Below are 14,890 nucleotides of genomic sequence, written 5' to 3'. Positions count from 1 at the left end.
TCAATTTCCTCACTTGACATACAGAAATAATTTTTAAAAAAAATACCCCCCATACTGTTATATTTTATGAAAGTAGACACTGAGTACATTGCAAAAATGTCACCCAGCACTTTACACTCGTGGGCACCTCCATGCAATTTTGCAGCAATTTGTAAAAAGTCGTGTTTGTGGATTGGGTCACACTTTGAGGTGCACAGCACTTCCTAAAAATAAGGCTGGGTTCACACGACCACTCGTCCGTAATCGACGGACGTATTTCGGGCGGAAGTCCCGGACCGAACTCAGTGCAGGGAGCCGGGCTCCTAGCATCATAGTTATGTACGACGCTAGGAGTCCCTGCCTCTCCATGGAACTACTGTCCCGTACTGAAAACATGATTACAGTACGGGACAGTTGTCCTGCAGCGAGGCAGGGACTCCTAGCATCGTACATAACTATGATGCTAGGAGCCCGGCTCCCTGCACTGAGTTCTGTCCGGGACTTCCGCCCGAAATACGTCCGTCGATTACGGACGTTAAAGTGGTCGTGTGAACCCAGCCTAATAGTTCAAGATGTGCAGTTTTTACATGTTACTTATGTCGAACGAAAGAGACCAAACATCAACTGTATAACGCCGGTGAAGTCACAAGTCGACAAGTGTCCTGATTAGGCGCAGGCGGTGATTAGATGCGTAACTGCAAATCCCCCACCCCCTATGGGACAGAGAGCACATATACTCCGATTGGCAAGGTGGTTAATTACTTGTAAATTTTTTCTTCTGTCGCCCACATGGGGTCACAGGAGGATGTACAGTGGGAGATATAACAGTGACCGGCTGTGATCTTTCTTCCTGCTCTCACTTGCAGCTTCCCTCCTCCCTCCCTTACAGAGACACAGAACCAGGAAGTAAAACTTGTCATCCTGCTTGCCGACTTTAGACCAGAGCTGCGCCCCAAATATTGCACCTAGGGCTTTGATTCTAGTTTCATTTTAGAGCTAAGATAATAGAATGGCAGTAATGACATCTTACATAAGTTGTTGGCAGTGAGAAGGTTAATAAGTACTTCCCTAATGCCTCTGCCCTGTATTTATTAAAGAGCTCAGGACCCAGCAAAGAAGCAGACGCAAGTTCTGACTAGAGAAGAACCAGCCGTATTCAAAGGGTTGTATGAAATAAATAAAAGCATGGTTGGTTTATTCCATAAACAGCGCCACTCTTGTCCGTGGGCTACGTCTGGTATTGCAGTTCGGCTCCATTCACTTGACACAGCTCAAGGACATTGTCACTGATGGAAAAGCCCACTGGCCAGTGACCCTTTGCGAAATCAGTGCTGGTTTACGGCCATGGACCATCTTCCCCACTGTATAGTCACACACAATGCGACAAAGCACCAGCCGAGACCATAAACTGGTTTATTTTTTATTTCATGTATTGCTGTAATTTACAGTAATAAAGACCGGCCTGGACGCTGGTAACTACATGTGACCGCAGTTACCTTATAATCTCTACCTGATATAGGGGCCAGTGTGTCCCTTCCAGAACCCGATTCCACAGTCCAACTGAAAAAGGGGGGACGACTCCCCCAATACCGTCCCACAGGACGGACCTCACAGAGGTTAAGCTGACAGCCCTGAACCGCAGAGGCCACAGCGCTGGATGACTGGTCAGTGTGAAGCAGTTTTTTTTATAGTCTTGCCGGCCAATGGGTCTTCATTTCTGAGAGCCTCTTAATGCTGCTGACCTACATCAGAAGATGGGAAAGATAAAAACGACATAAAAATTGAATCATTATACAAGGGCAAGGCAAGTAGTAGGAAAATCGAACCTTCCCCTTAGATTAAAGGAGCTCAGCTAAGCGGTTAGGGGTGTGCCTGACAACACACCAAATGACAACCAACAAATGTGTGAAATCAGCACTGAAGTATAATACAGGATGTAACTCAGGATCAGTACAGGATAAGTAATGTAATGTATGTACACAGTGACTACACCAGCAGAATAGTGAGTGCAGCTCTGGAGTATAATACAGGATGTAACTCAGGATCAGTACAGGATAAGTAATGTAATGTATGTACACAGTGACTACACCAGCAGAATAGTGAGTGCAGCTCTGGAGTATAATACAGGATGTAACTCAGGATCAGTACAGGATAAGTAATGTCATGTATGTACACAGTGACTCCAGCAGCAGAATAGTGAGTGCAGCTCTGGAGTATAATACAGTATGTAACTCAGGATCAGTACAGGATAAGTAATGTAATGTATGTACACAGTGACTCCACCAGCAGAATAGTGAGTGCAGCTCTGGCGTATAATACAGGATGTAACTCAGGATCAGTACAGGATAAGTAATGTAATGTATATACACAGTGACTCCACCAGCAGAATAGTGAGTGCAGCTCTGGCGTATAATACAGGATGTAACTCAGGATCAGTACAGGATAAGTAATGTATGTACACAGTGACTCCACCAGCAGAATAGTGAGTTCAGCCCTGGAGTATAATACAGGATGTAACTCAGGATCAGTACAGGATAAGTAATGTAATGTATGTTCACAGTGACTCCACCAGCAGAATAGTGAGTGCAGCTCTGGAGTATAATACAGGAAGTAACTCAGGATCAGTACAGGATAAGTAATGCAATGTATGTACACAGTGACTCCACCAGCAGAATAGTGAGTGCAGCTCTGGAGTATAATACAGGATGTAACTCAGGATCAGTATAATATAAGTAATGTAATGTATGTACACAGTGACTCCACCAGATTGAGTGCAGCTCTGGAGTATAATACAGGATGTAACTCAGGATCAGTACAGGATAAGTAATGTAATGTATGTACACAGTGACACCACCAGCAGAATAGTGAGAGCAGCTCTGGAGTATAATACAGGATGTAACTCAGGATAAGTAATGTAATGTATGTACACAGTGACTCCACCAGCAGAATAGTGAGTGCAGCTCTGGAGTATAATACAGGATGTAACTCAGGATCAGTACAGGATAAGTAATGTATGTACACAGTGACTCCACTAGCAGAATAGTGAGTGCAGCTCTGGAGTATAATACAGGCTGTAACTCAGGATCAGTACTTCATACATGAATGTAGCTTCATACATAAATGGAGAAGAAAACCTCTTAAAGTGTAACTTAACTTTTAAAAGACTTTTGACATGTCATAGTGCCATGTCAGATTTTTTGATAGGTGGGGGTTTGAGCACCGAGACCCCGACTGATCGCTGAAACGAAGAGGCAGAAGCGCTCGAGTGAGCACTGTGCTACTTCGTTTCTGATCGGCTTTCCTTGGCGCAGTATATGGGCTTAATAGAAAGTTTATGAGCCCGTACACTGCTCGCTCGTCTTTACGAAGAAAGGCGATCAGAAACGAGACAGGGCAGCACTCACGCGAGAGCTTCTGCCGCTTCATTTTAGCAACTGATGGGGGTCTCAGAAAAGTCAATGAAGAGATTTGCAATATTAACCTCATGGTAAGAGATCACTGTGTGTACAGGCTTGCAGCGAAGACTATATCCCTCTTGATAAGCTGTGATGCGGAATCCATTTTGGCGCAGAGTGTGGCGTCTCCAACAAGTCGAGCTGCAGAGCGCACATCCCGGCAAGCTTCATCCAGACGCTGCACGCAACGAACAATGAGACCTTCCTGGATGTCTGTCAGTGTCATAATCTCAGAGAAGGGCTGGAAATAAAGGCAAATAAAGTGAAAGGGGAAAGTATCATCTATTATAACCTCCTACGTAGAGCAGCTGTGAAACCCCTGACAAGCACTGATCGCCACATGTTGAGAGTAGTAGTTTCACAGCAGCTTGAGAGCAACACATTAGAGTTTACCTATAAGGGTTTTACCTAAATCATTGCCTAATAAAAAGTTCTTCAGCTCTCTAATATACTTTGTATTTCAATTCGTTACCATTTTCAAAATCTCTGCTTGCTGTCAGTGAATGGGAATATTCTGGTTTACATCCAGAGGCTGGAAACCTGTACCTAATACTTCTTACAGCTGAAGATTTACTAGTTGTTTCCAATCTATACAATCCTCTGTGAGATAAAAACATTAGTAACACAAGTCTCTCTACTGTCCTGATAGTTTGTTACAATGTATCAGTGCAGTTTAGAGTCCAGGATGTTTAGCTTACAGAGGATTGTCTAGACTGGATACAATCTTAACAAATCCCCAGCTGTGAGAAGTATTCGGTCTATACAGGTTTTCAGCCTCTAGATGTACATAAGAATATTCCAATTCACTGACAGTAAGCAGAGATCTTTAAAATGCTTAAGAATGGACACATGGAAAAACCCCTTTAAGATGTGATGCTGCGAGTATATGAAGGAGACACTTATTACCATGCCACGAGCCCATTCGTACACGACCTCCGTCAGGCCAAACTTGTATTGTGCAACGAAATCTTCTACGGACTCCTTCAGACCGCACTCCAGCTGAGTCACCGCCAACCGTTCAGCCAATCCACGTACCTTCTTGACACCCTGCGGGTAACACCAGAGATGCTTTATGTTTCCTACAATTTCATGACTTTATCTGCTGTGCGCCTCACACATGTAGAGGGATCACTAAGGGCTCATTCAGACGAGCGGAATCCTCGTCCGTGAGCTGCCCATTGAAATAACTGACAGCACGCGGACTCGTTCATTTCAATGGGGCTGTTCAGACAGGCGTGAGTTTTTACGCAGCGAGTGTCCGTTGCGTAAAACTCACTGCATTATATTAGTGCGTTTTTGCAGACCACGTCGCCCGTTAACTCCTTCCCGACATTTGTCATACGTATACGACATGGAAAGCCAGTGCTTCCCGCAAAATGTCGTATACTTACAATAAATGCATGGCACCGGCTCAGAAGCGGAGTCGGTGCCATCATCCCCGGATGTCAGCTGTATCTGACAGCTGACACCCTGCTGTAACGGCGGGGACCGAAGTTAGCTTCAATCCCCGCCATTAACCCCTTAAATGCAGCCGTTAAAAGCGATCGCTGCATTTAAGGTGTTTGCAGCTCATCATCGACACCCCAGCAATTAAATCGCCGGGGTGTCGGTGGCTGCAAAGGCAACAGGAGGCCTAATACTGGCATTCCGGTGTGCCTAGCACGGAAAACTTCCAGCTCCCGCCCGGAGGCGGGGCCTGAAAGGCTTCCGTAGCCGCCGGCAAGATTGCGCCGGCTCAGGAGATGATCAGCAGTGGATATCAGCTGTATGTTACGGCTGACATCCACTTGTAACGACAGGAACCGGAGCTAGCTCCGATCCATGCCATTAACCCCTCAGATGCAGCGATCAGATGCGATCGCTGCATCTTTGTGGTTGCTAACAGATCGGCAGCTGTGCCCTGCAATCTTACAACTGCCGACTGCTATTATGACAACAGGAGACCTAACAATGGTCTCCTGTCTGCCATTACGGAAGCCGATTAGATCCCGCCCGGAGGCGGAGCCTAATCGGCTAACAGTCAGTGAATGACTGACAGATCTAATACATTGCACTACGTAGGTAGTGCAATGTATTAGAAAAAAAATCTGACAGTTGGACCTTCAAGTCCCCTAGTGGGACTAAAGTAAAGTGTAAAAAAGAAGTTGTAAAAAATATAATAAAAGTTTTAAGTAATAAAATAAAACACAATCGCCCTTTTTCCCTTATCAAGTCCTTTATTATTGAAAAAAAGAACATAAAGCATACATATTTGGTATCGCCGCGACGGTAATGGCCTTAACTATAAAAATATTATGTTATTTATTCTACGCAGTGAACGGCGTAAAAAAACCTGTAAAATATAATGCCAGAATTTCTGGTTTTTGGTCACTTTGCCCTACAAAAATTGAAATAAAGTGATCAAAAGGTTGCATGTAACCAAAAATGGTGCTTATAAAAACTATAGCTCGTCACGCAAAAAAACAAGCCCTCATACAGCTCCGTCGACGAAAAAATTTAAAGTTATGGTTCTCACAACTTGGCGACAGAAAAAATACATTCTTTTTACAAAAGTAATTTTATTGTGCAAAAAGTTGTAAAACATAAAAAAGTTCTATAAATTAGGTATCGCCGGAATCGGACTGACCGCAGAATAAAGTTATTATGTAATTTATAATGCGTGGTGAAAGATGTATAAAAAAAACACAAAAAAAACGATGCCAGAATTGCTGTCTTTTGGTCACCTTGCCTCTCAAAAAATAGGATAAAAAGTGATCAAAAAGTACCCCAAAATGGTCCCAATAATAACTACAGCTCCTCCCGCAAAAAATAGCCCCCATACCACTACGTCTATGAAAAATAAAATTAGTTATGGCTCCAATAAGTCAGGAAATAAAAAATATGCAGTTGTGCAGATCAGAGGGGAACATTTAGTCTGTTTCAAGAGGTGATTTATCGGGGCCCTAAAATTAGGGAACCAGGAAGTGGAGAGCCCAAACATATCCGCTAGAAGCGAGGGCGCCCGTATTATACCAGGACAACACTTCCCAGCAAAATTCCCCAAACTGCAAAGGTGCGGAGTGTGGGCCAAAAGGGTGATAAGAAATGACACCATTTATCAGTGCGACACCGGCCTGTGCAGAAAGGATTGTGTCACAGCGTAACAAATATCTATGGATTATTTTATTGTTTACCCCATTATTATACCACTTGACTATGCCCCTTATATACTCCGCCCGGCATACATGTGCCCCCACATTAAAAATGGAAACACCAGCAATACTCAAACAAATCTACTACCAAGCAAAATCTACGCTTCAAAAGCCAAATGGCGCTCCCACCCATCTGAGCCCTACAGTGTGTACAAACCACAGATTACTTCCACATATATGGCACCGCCATACCCGGGAGAACCCTTTTAACAATTTTTGGGGTGTGTGTCTCCAGTGGCATAAGCAGGGCACGACATACTTGCCACTGAATTGGCATATCTGGGGAAAAATATAAATTTTTACTTTGCACCATCCACAGCGCATTTATTTATGGGCAAGGCCTGTGGGGTGAAAATGCTCACTACACCTCTTAATAAATGCCTTGAGTGGTGTAGTTTCTAAAATTGGGTCACTTCTGGGGGGTTTCTTTTATTATTTCCCATCTGAGCCTCTGCAATTGTGAACCAATTCTGTGTAAATCGCCAAATTAGGCCTCAATTTCGCATGGTACTCGCTCACTCCTGAACCCTGTCGACAGTCCAGGCAACAGATTAGGGCCCCATGTAGGGTGATTCTAAAACCGGGAAACACAGCATAATAATTAGAGAGCTGTCTTGTTATGGTGGGACAAGCCGGGCACTACATATTGGCATATCTATTGAAAAATCCCATGTTCACTCTGCAATATCGAGTGCACACTAATTTCTACAAAACACCTGCAGGGTTAACATGCTCATTACACCCCTAGGTGTAGTTTCCAAAATGCTCACTACACCCCCTAGATGAATTCTTCAAGGGGTGTAGTATCACAAATGGAGTCCCTTTTGGGTAGTTTCCACTGTACTGGTACCTTAGGGGATTTGCAAAAGCGACATGGTGTCAAGAAACCAATCCAGAAAATATGTGCTCCAAAAGCCAAATGGCGCTCCTTCCCTTCTGAGCCCTGCCGTGTGCCCAAACAGCAGTTTATGACCACATATGGGGTATTGCCGTACTCCAGAGAAGTTGCTTTACAAATGTTGGGGTTCTTTTTTTCCTTTATTTGTTAAGAAAATGAAAAATTTTGAGCTAAAGCTATGTCTTATTGGAAAAAAAGGATTTTTTTTATCTTCACTGCCCAATTCTAATAAATTCTATGAAACACCTGTGGGGTCAAAATGCTCACTACACCCCTAGATGAATTCCTCAAGGGGTGTAAAAAAAAAGAAGTACTTGCACGGACGTGAAAAACGCATGCCACATGTAACGCACACTGATGGCACACAGACATGAAATGCAAGAAATACACTGCGTTTTTTACGCACGTAAATGGGACACGCTTGTGTGAATGTAGCCTAACAAAGAGAAGAGGACAGGCAGCTACATTACACTCTCACATCACCCCATCCAACATTTTATATTACAGAAGCAAAACTTTAATAGGATGAAGTAAAGAGCAAAGGGAGCTGGGATTTTCCTTAAAAAAATCATATATAGTCAGATAACAAAATGTTGTACAGGTTTATATATTTTACCAAAAGGGGGCAGTATTATAGTAGTTATATTCTTGAATATAGGAGCAGTATTATAGTAGTTATATTCTTGTATATAAGGGGCAGTATTATAGTAGTTATATTCTTGTATATAAGGGGCAGTATTATAGTAGTTATATTCTTGTATATAGGGGCAGTATTGTTGTAGTTATATTCTTGTATATAGGGGGAAGTATTATAGTACTTATATTCTTGTATATAGGGCAGTATTATAGTAGTTATATTCTTGTATATAGGAGCAGTATTATAGTAGTTATATTCTTGTATATAGGGGCAGTATTAAAGTAGTTATATTCTTGTATATAGGAGTAGTATTATAGTAGTTATATTCTTGTATATAGGGGCAGTATTATAGTAGTTATATTCTTGTATATAGGGGCAGTATTATAGTAGTTATATTCTTGTATATAGGGGGCAGTATTGTAGTAGTTATATTCTTGTATATAGGGGCAGTATTATAGTAGTTATATTCTTGTATATAGGAGCAGTATTATAGTAGTTATATTCTTGTATATAGGGGCAGTATTATAGTAGTTATATTCTTGTATATAGGAGCAGTATTATAGTAGTTATATTCTTGTATATAGGGGCAGTATTATAGTAGTTATATTCTTGTATATAGGGGGCAGTATTGTAGTAGTTATATTCTTGTATATAGGGGCAGTATTATAGTAGTTATATTCTTGTACATAGGGGCAGTATTGTAGTAGTTATATTCTTGTATATAGGGGCAGTATTATAGTAGTTATATTCTTGTGTACAGGAGCAGTATTATAGTAGTTATATTCTTGTACATAGGGGCAGTATTGTAGTAGTTATATTCTTGTATATAGGGGCAGTATTATAGTAGTTATATTCTTGTGTACAGGAGCAGTATTATAGTAGTTATATTCTTGTATATAGGAGCAGTATTATAGTAGTTATATTCTTGTATATAGGGGCAGTATTATAGTAGTTATATTCTTGTGTACAGGAGCAGTATTATAGTAGTTATATTCTTGTATATAGGAGCAGTATTATAGTAGTTATATTCTTGTATATAGGGAGCAGTATTATAGTAGTTATATTCTTGTATACAGGGGCAGTATTATAGTAGTTATATTCTTGTATATAGGAGCAGTATTATAGTAGTTATATTCTTGTATATAGGAGCAGTATTATAGTAGTTATATTCTTGTATATAGGAGCAGTATTATAGTAGTTATATTCTTGTATATAGGAGCAGTATTATAGTAGTTATATTCTTGTATATAGGAGGCAGTATTATAGTAGTTATATTCTTGTATATAGGGGGCAGTATTATAGTAGTTATATTCTTGTATATAGGGGGCAGTATTATAGTAATTATATTCTTGTATATAGGAGCAGTATTATAGTAGTTATATTCTTGTATATAGGGAGCAGTATTATAGTAGTTATATTCTTGTATACAGGGGCAGTATTATAGTAGTTATATTCTTGTATATAGGAGCAGTATTATAGTAGTTATATTCTTGTATATAGGAGCAGTATTATAGTAGTTATATTCTTGTATATAGGAGCAGTATTATAGTAGTTATATTCTTGTATATAGGAGGCAGTATTATAGTAGTTATATTCTTGTATATAGGGGGCAGTATTCTAGTAGTTATATTCTTGTATATAGGGGCAGTATTCTAGTAGTTATATTCTTGTATATAGGAGGCAGTATTATAGTAGTTATATTCTTGTATATAGAGGGCAGTATTATAGTAGTTATATTCTTGTATATAGGGGCAGTATTATAGTAGTTATATTCTTCTATATAGGAGCAGTATTATAGAAGTTATATTCTTGTATATAGGGGGCAGTATTATAGTAGTTATATTCTTGTATATAGGGGCAGTATTATAGTAGTTATATTCTTCTATATAGGAGCAGTATTATAGTAGTTATATTCTTGTATATAGGGGGCAGTATTATAGTAGTTATATTCTTGTATATAGGGGCAGTATTATAGTAGTTATATTCTTGTATACAGGGGGCAGTATTATAGTAGTTATATTCTTGTATATAGGAGGCAGTATTATAGTAGTTATATTCTTGTATATAGAGGCAGTATTATAGTAGTTATATTCTTGTATATAGAGGCAGTATTATAGTAGTTATATTCTTGTATATAGGGGGCAGTATTATAGTAGTTATATTCTTGTATATAGGGGGCAGTATTATAGTATATTCTTGTATATAGGGGGCAGTATTATAGTAGTTATATTATTGTATATAGGGGCAGTATTATAGTAGTTATATTCTTGTACATGGGGGCAGTTTTATAGTAGCTATATTCTTGTATATAGGAGCAGTATTATAGTAGTTATATTCTTGTATATAGGAGGCAGTAGTATAGTAGATATATTCTTGTATATAGGAGCAGTATTATAGTAGATATATTCTTGTATATAGGGGGCAGTATTATAGTAGTTATATTCTTGTATATAGGGAGCAGTATTATAGTAGTTTTATTCTTGTATATAGGAGCAGCATTATAGTAGTTATATTCTTGTATACACGGTGCAGTATTATAGTAGTTATATTCTTGTATATAGGAGCAGTATTATAGTAGTTATATTCTTGTATACAGGAGGCAGTATTATAGTAGTTATATTCTTGTATATAGGGGGCAGTATTATAGTAGTTATATTCTTGTATATAGGAGGCAGTATTATAGTAGTTATATTCTTGTATATAGGAGCAGTATTATATTAGTTATATTCTTGTATATAGGAGGCAGTATTATAGTAGTTAGTCTTGTATATAGGGGCAGTATTATAGTAGTTATATTCTTGTATATAGGGGTCAGTATTATAGTAATTATATTCCTGTATATACGGGACAGTATTATAGTAGTTATATTCTTGTATATAGGGGGCATTATTATAGTAGTTATATTCTTGTATATAGGAGCAGTATTATAGTAGTTATATTCTTGTATATAGGGGCAGTATTATAGTAGTTATATTCTTGTATATAGGGGCAGTATTATAGTAGTTATAGTCTTATATATAGGAGCAGTATTATAGTAGTTATATTCTTGCACATAGTGGGGCAGTATTATAGTAGTTATATTCTTGTATATAGGAGGCAGTATTATAGTAGTTATATTCTTGTATATAGGGGGCAGTATTATAGTAGTTATATTCTTGTATATAGGGGCAGTATTATAGTAGTTATATTCTTGTATATAGGGGGCAGTATTATAGTAGTTATCTTCTTGTATATAGGAGGCAGTATTATAGTAGTTATCTTCTTGTATATAGGGGCAGTATTATAGTGGTTATATTCTTGTACATAGGGGCAGTATTATAGTAGTTATATTCTTGTATATAGGAGGCAGTATTATAGTAGTTATATTATTGTATATAGAGGGCAGTATTATAGTAGTTATATTCTTGTATATAGGGGCAGTATTATAGTAGTTATATTCTTGTATATAGGAGGCAGTATTGTAGTAGTTATATTATTGTATATAGAGGGCAGTATTATAGTAGTTATATTCTTGTATATAGGGGGCAGTATTATTGTAGTTATATTCTTGTATATAGGAGGCAGTATTATAGTAGTTATATTCTTGTATATAGGTGGCAGCATTATAGTAGTTATATTCTTGTATATAGGGGGCAGTATTATAGTAGTTATATTCTTGTATATAGGAGGCAGTATTATAGTAGATATATTCCTGTATATAGGGGCAGTATTATAGTAGTTATATTCTTGTACATAGGAGCAGTATTATAGTAGTTATATTCTTGTATATAGGAGCAGTATTATAGTAGTTATATTCTTGTATATAGGAGCAGTATTATAGTAGTTATATTCTAGTATATAGGGGGCAGTATTATAGTCGTTATATTCTTGTATATAGGAGGCAGTATTATAGTAGTTATATTCTTGTATATAGGAGCAGTATTATAGTAGTTATATTCTAGTATATAGGGGGCAGTATTATAGTAGTTATATTCTGGTATATAGGGGCAGTATTATAGTAGTTATATTCTTGTACATAGGAGCAGTATTATAGTCGTTATATTCTTGTATATAGGGGCAGTATTATAGTAGTTATATTATTGTATATAGAGGGCAGTATTATAGTAGTTATATTACTGTATATAGGAGGCAGTATTATAGTAGTTATATTCTTGTATATAGGTGGCAGCATTATAGTAGTTATATTCTTGTATATAGGGGCAGTATTATAGAAGTTATATTCTTGTATATAGGAGCAGTATTATAGTAGTTCTATTCTTGTATATAGGGGGCAGTATTGTAGAAGTTATATTATTGTATATAATAGGCAGCATTATAGTAGTTATATTCTTGTATATAGGGGCAGTATTATAGAAGTTATATTCTTGTATATAGGGGCAGTATTATAGAAGTTATATTCTTACTTGTAGAGGCAGCATGGAAATGTTTTATAACAAATCCTGCAGACCCTTGCAGTGTGTGAGTCAATAACAAAGGGGGACAGAGGGTAAAAGGTTTTGTTGAATAGAAGGCAGTGAGGCAGCAATATTGTATATGTAAGTTTTGGTCTTACCTCCTTTAGTGTGTCCGTGAGTCGCGGTTCACACTGTGTTTTATGCTGGAAGACGAGGCAAGAGAGCAGAGCAGCAATCTCTTCGGGGTTGAGGGGTGACAATGCCCCATCCAGCACCAGCTCTGTAACCAATAGCTCGTGACAGCTAACCTCACAAGCAACGCGGCCCTTCAGCTGCACGGCTCCGCCATCATCAATGTACTGGAGGGTGCGCAGGACCTAATGTCAGAGGAGGACAGACATGAAAACAAGTTCAGGTGACAGACACATTAGGGGAGAATAACTAAGCAAAATGCGCCAGTAAATTCTGGTAAAAATTGTGCATAGAACGTGGAATACATGGCGCGCGCCAAATTTATTTTGTGTTTTAGACATTTTTTGCACCTCGCTTGACAGTTTTGAAAAGTGTCTAGAAAAAGGACAGAAATAATATTTCTCCCATTGCGGTTGCAGCGAGCTCCAGACATTTGCTGATCCTCAATTCCAAAGTATGTCTCCTTCTAGGACCTTCTGATCCCTGAACATCCATCCCCATTGACTCACATTGATTCTCTGCTCGTACTCAGGCAGAAGACTTAGTGACTGGTCAGACGTGAGGAAGCGGAGACGATCCAGCTCGTCCATGACCTGTGATCTCTGCTCCAGACGGAGATACTAAAAGGACAAAACGGGTGGATTCATGAGAACAAACTAACCATAAGGGATGGGGGGGGAAATGCCTGAACAGCGTCAGGAGACAATATTGTGTATAAAAGTCAATGATGAGATCACCTGGGAGGTAAAACGAGGACTGTTTGGGCAGCTGAATCCTCTCAAGGCTCCTTCTAGTCTCCTGATCCTGCTGACGGCCTCCACCACTTCCAGTTCCTTCAGCTGCAGATCATTCACAGGACAGAGTGATGTCAGTGACCCAAGGGGCAGGTCCGCCAGCCGAGAGAGCTCCTGCGTCACACCAGACACTGCCGGCCCCGGGGGGTCATTTCTGTGAATGATAAAAACATTCATATCGGTCATTAGCCAAAAAGCGGCAACAAATTGGGGCAATGTTTTTACAATTGTATAGTTGAGCCTGCGGTCTGTTACCTGAAACGAGGGGTTTGGCTCCTGGCGACATCATCGAGAACTTTATCGGCATGGACTCTTAATGTCTTCCCAGTGATCATGAAAATTTCCGTGGCGCGGAGTCTCAGAAGCTTGTAGTCACATGGTCCTAGAGTGGGAGGGGCAAGCAAATGAACGCTTTTTTAGTATGACTTTTCTCAGTCTTTTGTTCTTGCGTACATATTCACGATCCGTATAAGAGAACGAATGTGCAACTAAGGAGCGGATACTGGCAGGATTTGCTGATTTTTTTGCTTTCTCTTACCCTCGGGTCGGAATACCTTGCCCATTAATAGATCATCTGGACACGGAGCCGTCTTCTTCTCCTTCTCCACTCGCTCCATAGAGACTACTTTGCCATCTTGTTTCTTCTCACACAGCACCAGTGTGGTGTAGACTCTGTTGGTGGCATCTGAGGACACCTGAAGGACAAAAGTCAATGACTCTCTGCAGTAATCTGCACAAGTTCCTAAGTCTATAGTGAGTCCTGGGTTAACCCCTACCTGCAGGATCACTCCAGGCACCCAGGGGTGATACTCTGTGCTGATGACGATGATACGTCCCATGCTTAGACACTTCATGCCATTGATGGATTCTACCACCTTTTTCTAGATAATGAGACACGTATCGAACGTAAGACAGTGTATGCAGAAGTTCTTCACTTAACCCTTTTAAGATATCGGCTCAATGATTTTTTTAAGGAACACCCCAAGCAAAACTGATGCAATGTGTAATGTCTATGCAGGGTCTGAGGGCGGCGGCCCCTCAGACCTGTTAGTGCCACCGTTTCTCTGGTATCATACCCATTATTTTGTGACTCCCATTATGTAAATTGATGAATAAATTGACAACTGGGTAATCCACAGTGTCAAAGGGGCGTGAACCTGAGTCGCTCTGTCATTGTCCAATTAGCGAGGATGTCAGAGCGGATCCAGCAACTCGATCTTGCCAGACTTACATTTCACAAGATCGTGCGGCCGTCCGTTAGCAGCCGAAGGGGATCCAGGAGTCGTCTGCTTCTGATGGCTCCTGGATCCCCTCTGCGGCTGCTTCACCATCTGTGACAGATCCTGGTTC

General features: G+C 39.8%; 1 protein-coding gene across 1 annotated transcript in view; it reads right to left on the bottom strand.

Moving 5' to 3' along the window:
- Nucleotides 1-1,385: 1,385 nt before the first annotated feature.
- Nucleotides 1,386-14,890, bottom strand: part of SKIC2 (SKI2 subunit of superkiller complex) — a 34,121-nt gene continuing 20,616 nt past the window's right edge. Inside the window, exons 23-31 of the mRNA XM_075836422.1 lie at nucleotides 14,317-14,421; nucleotides 14,079-14,235; nucleotides 13,796-13,922; nucleotides 13,484-13,694; nucleotides 13,256-13,366; nucleotides 12,713-12,931; nucleotides 4,341-4,481; nucleotides 3,461-3,675; nucleotides 1,386-1,721 (exon numbers count right to left, since the gene is read on the bottom strand). Coding sequence (XP_075692537.1) covers nucleotides 3,475-3,675; nucleotides 4,341-4,481; nucleotides 12,713-12,931; nucleotides 13,256-13,366; nucleotides 13,484-13,694; nucleotides 13,796-13,922; nucleotides 14,079-14,235; nucleotides 14,317-14,421 — 1,272 coding nt within the window. The 3' untranslated portion in view covers nucleotides 1,386-1,721; nucleotides 3,461-3,474. The remainder of the gene's footprint in view (nucleotides 1,722-3,460; nucleotides 3,676-4,340; nucleotides 4,482-12,712; nucleotides 12,932-13,255; nucleotides 13,367-13,483; nucleotides 13,695-13,795; nucleotides 13,923-14,078; nucleotides 14,236-14,316; nucleotides 14,422-14,890) is intronic.

This window comes from Rhinoderma darwinii, chromosome 8 (assembly GCF_050947455.1).
Source record: "Rhinoderma darwinii isolate aRhiDar2 chromosome 8, aRhiDar2.hap1, whole genome shotgun sequence".
Taxonomy (NCBI): Eukaryota; Metazoa; Chordata; class Amphibia; order Anura; family Rhinodermatidae; genus Rhinoderma; species Rhinoderma darwinii.
This window is presented reverse-complemented; position numbering and strand designations above follow the sequence as displayed.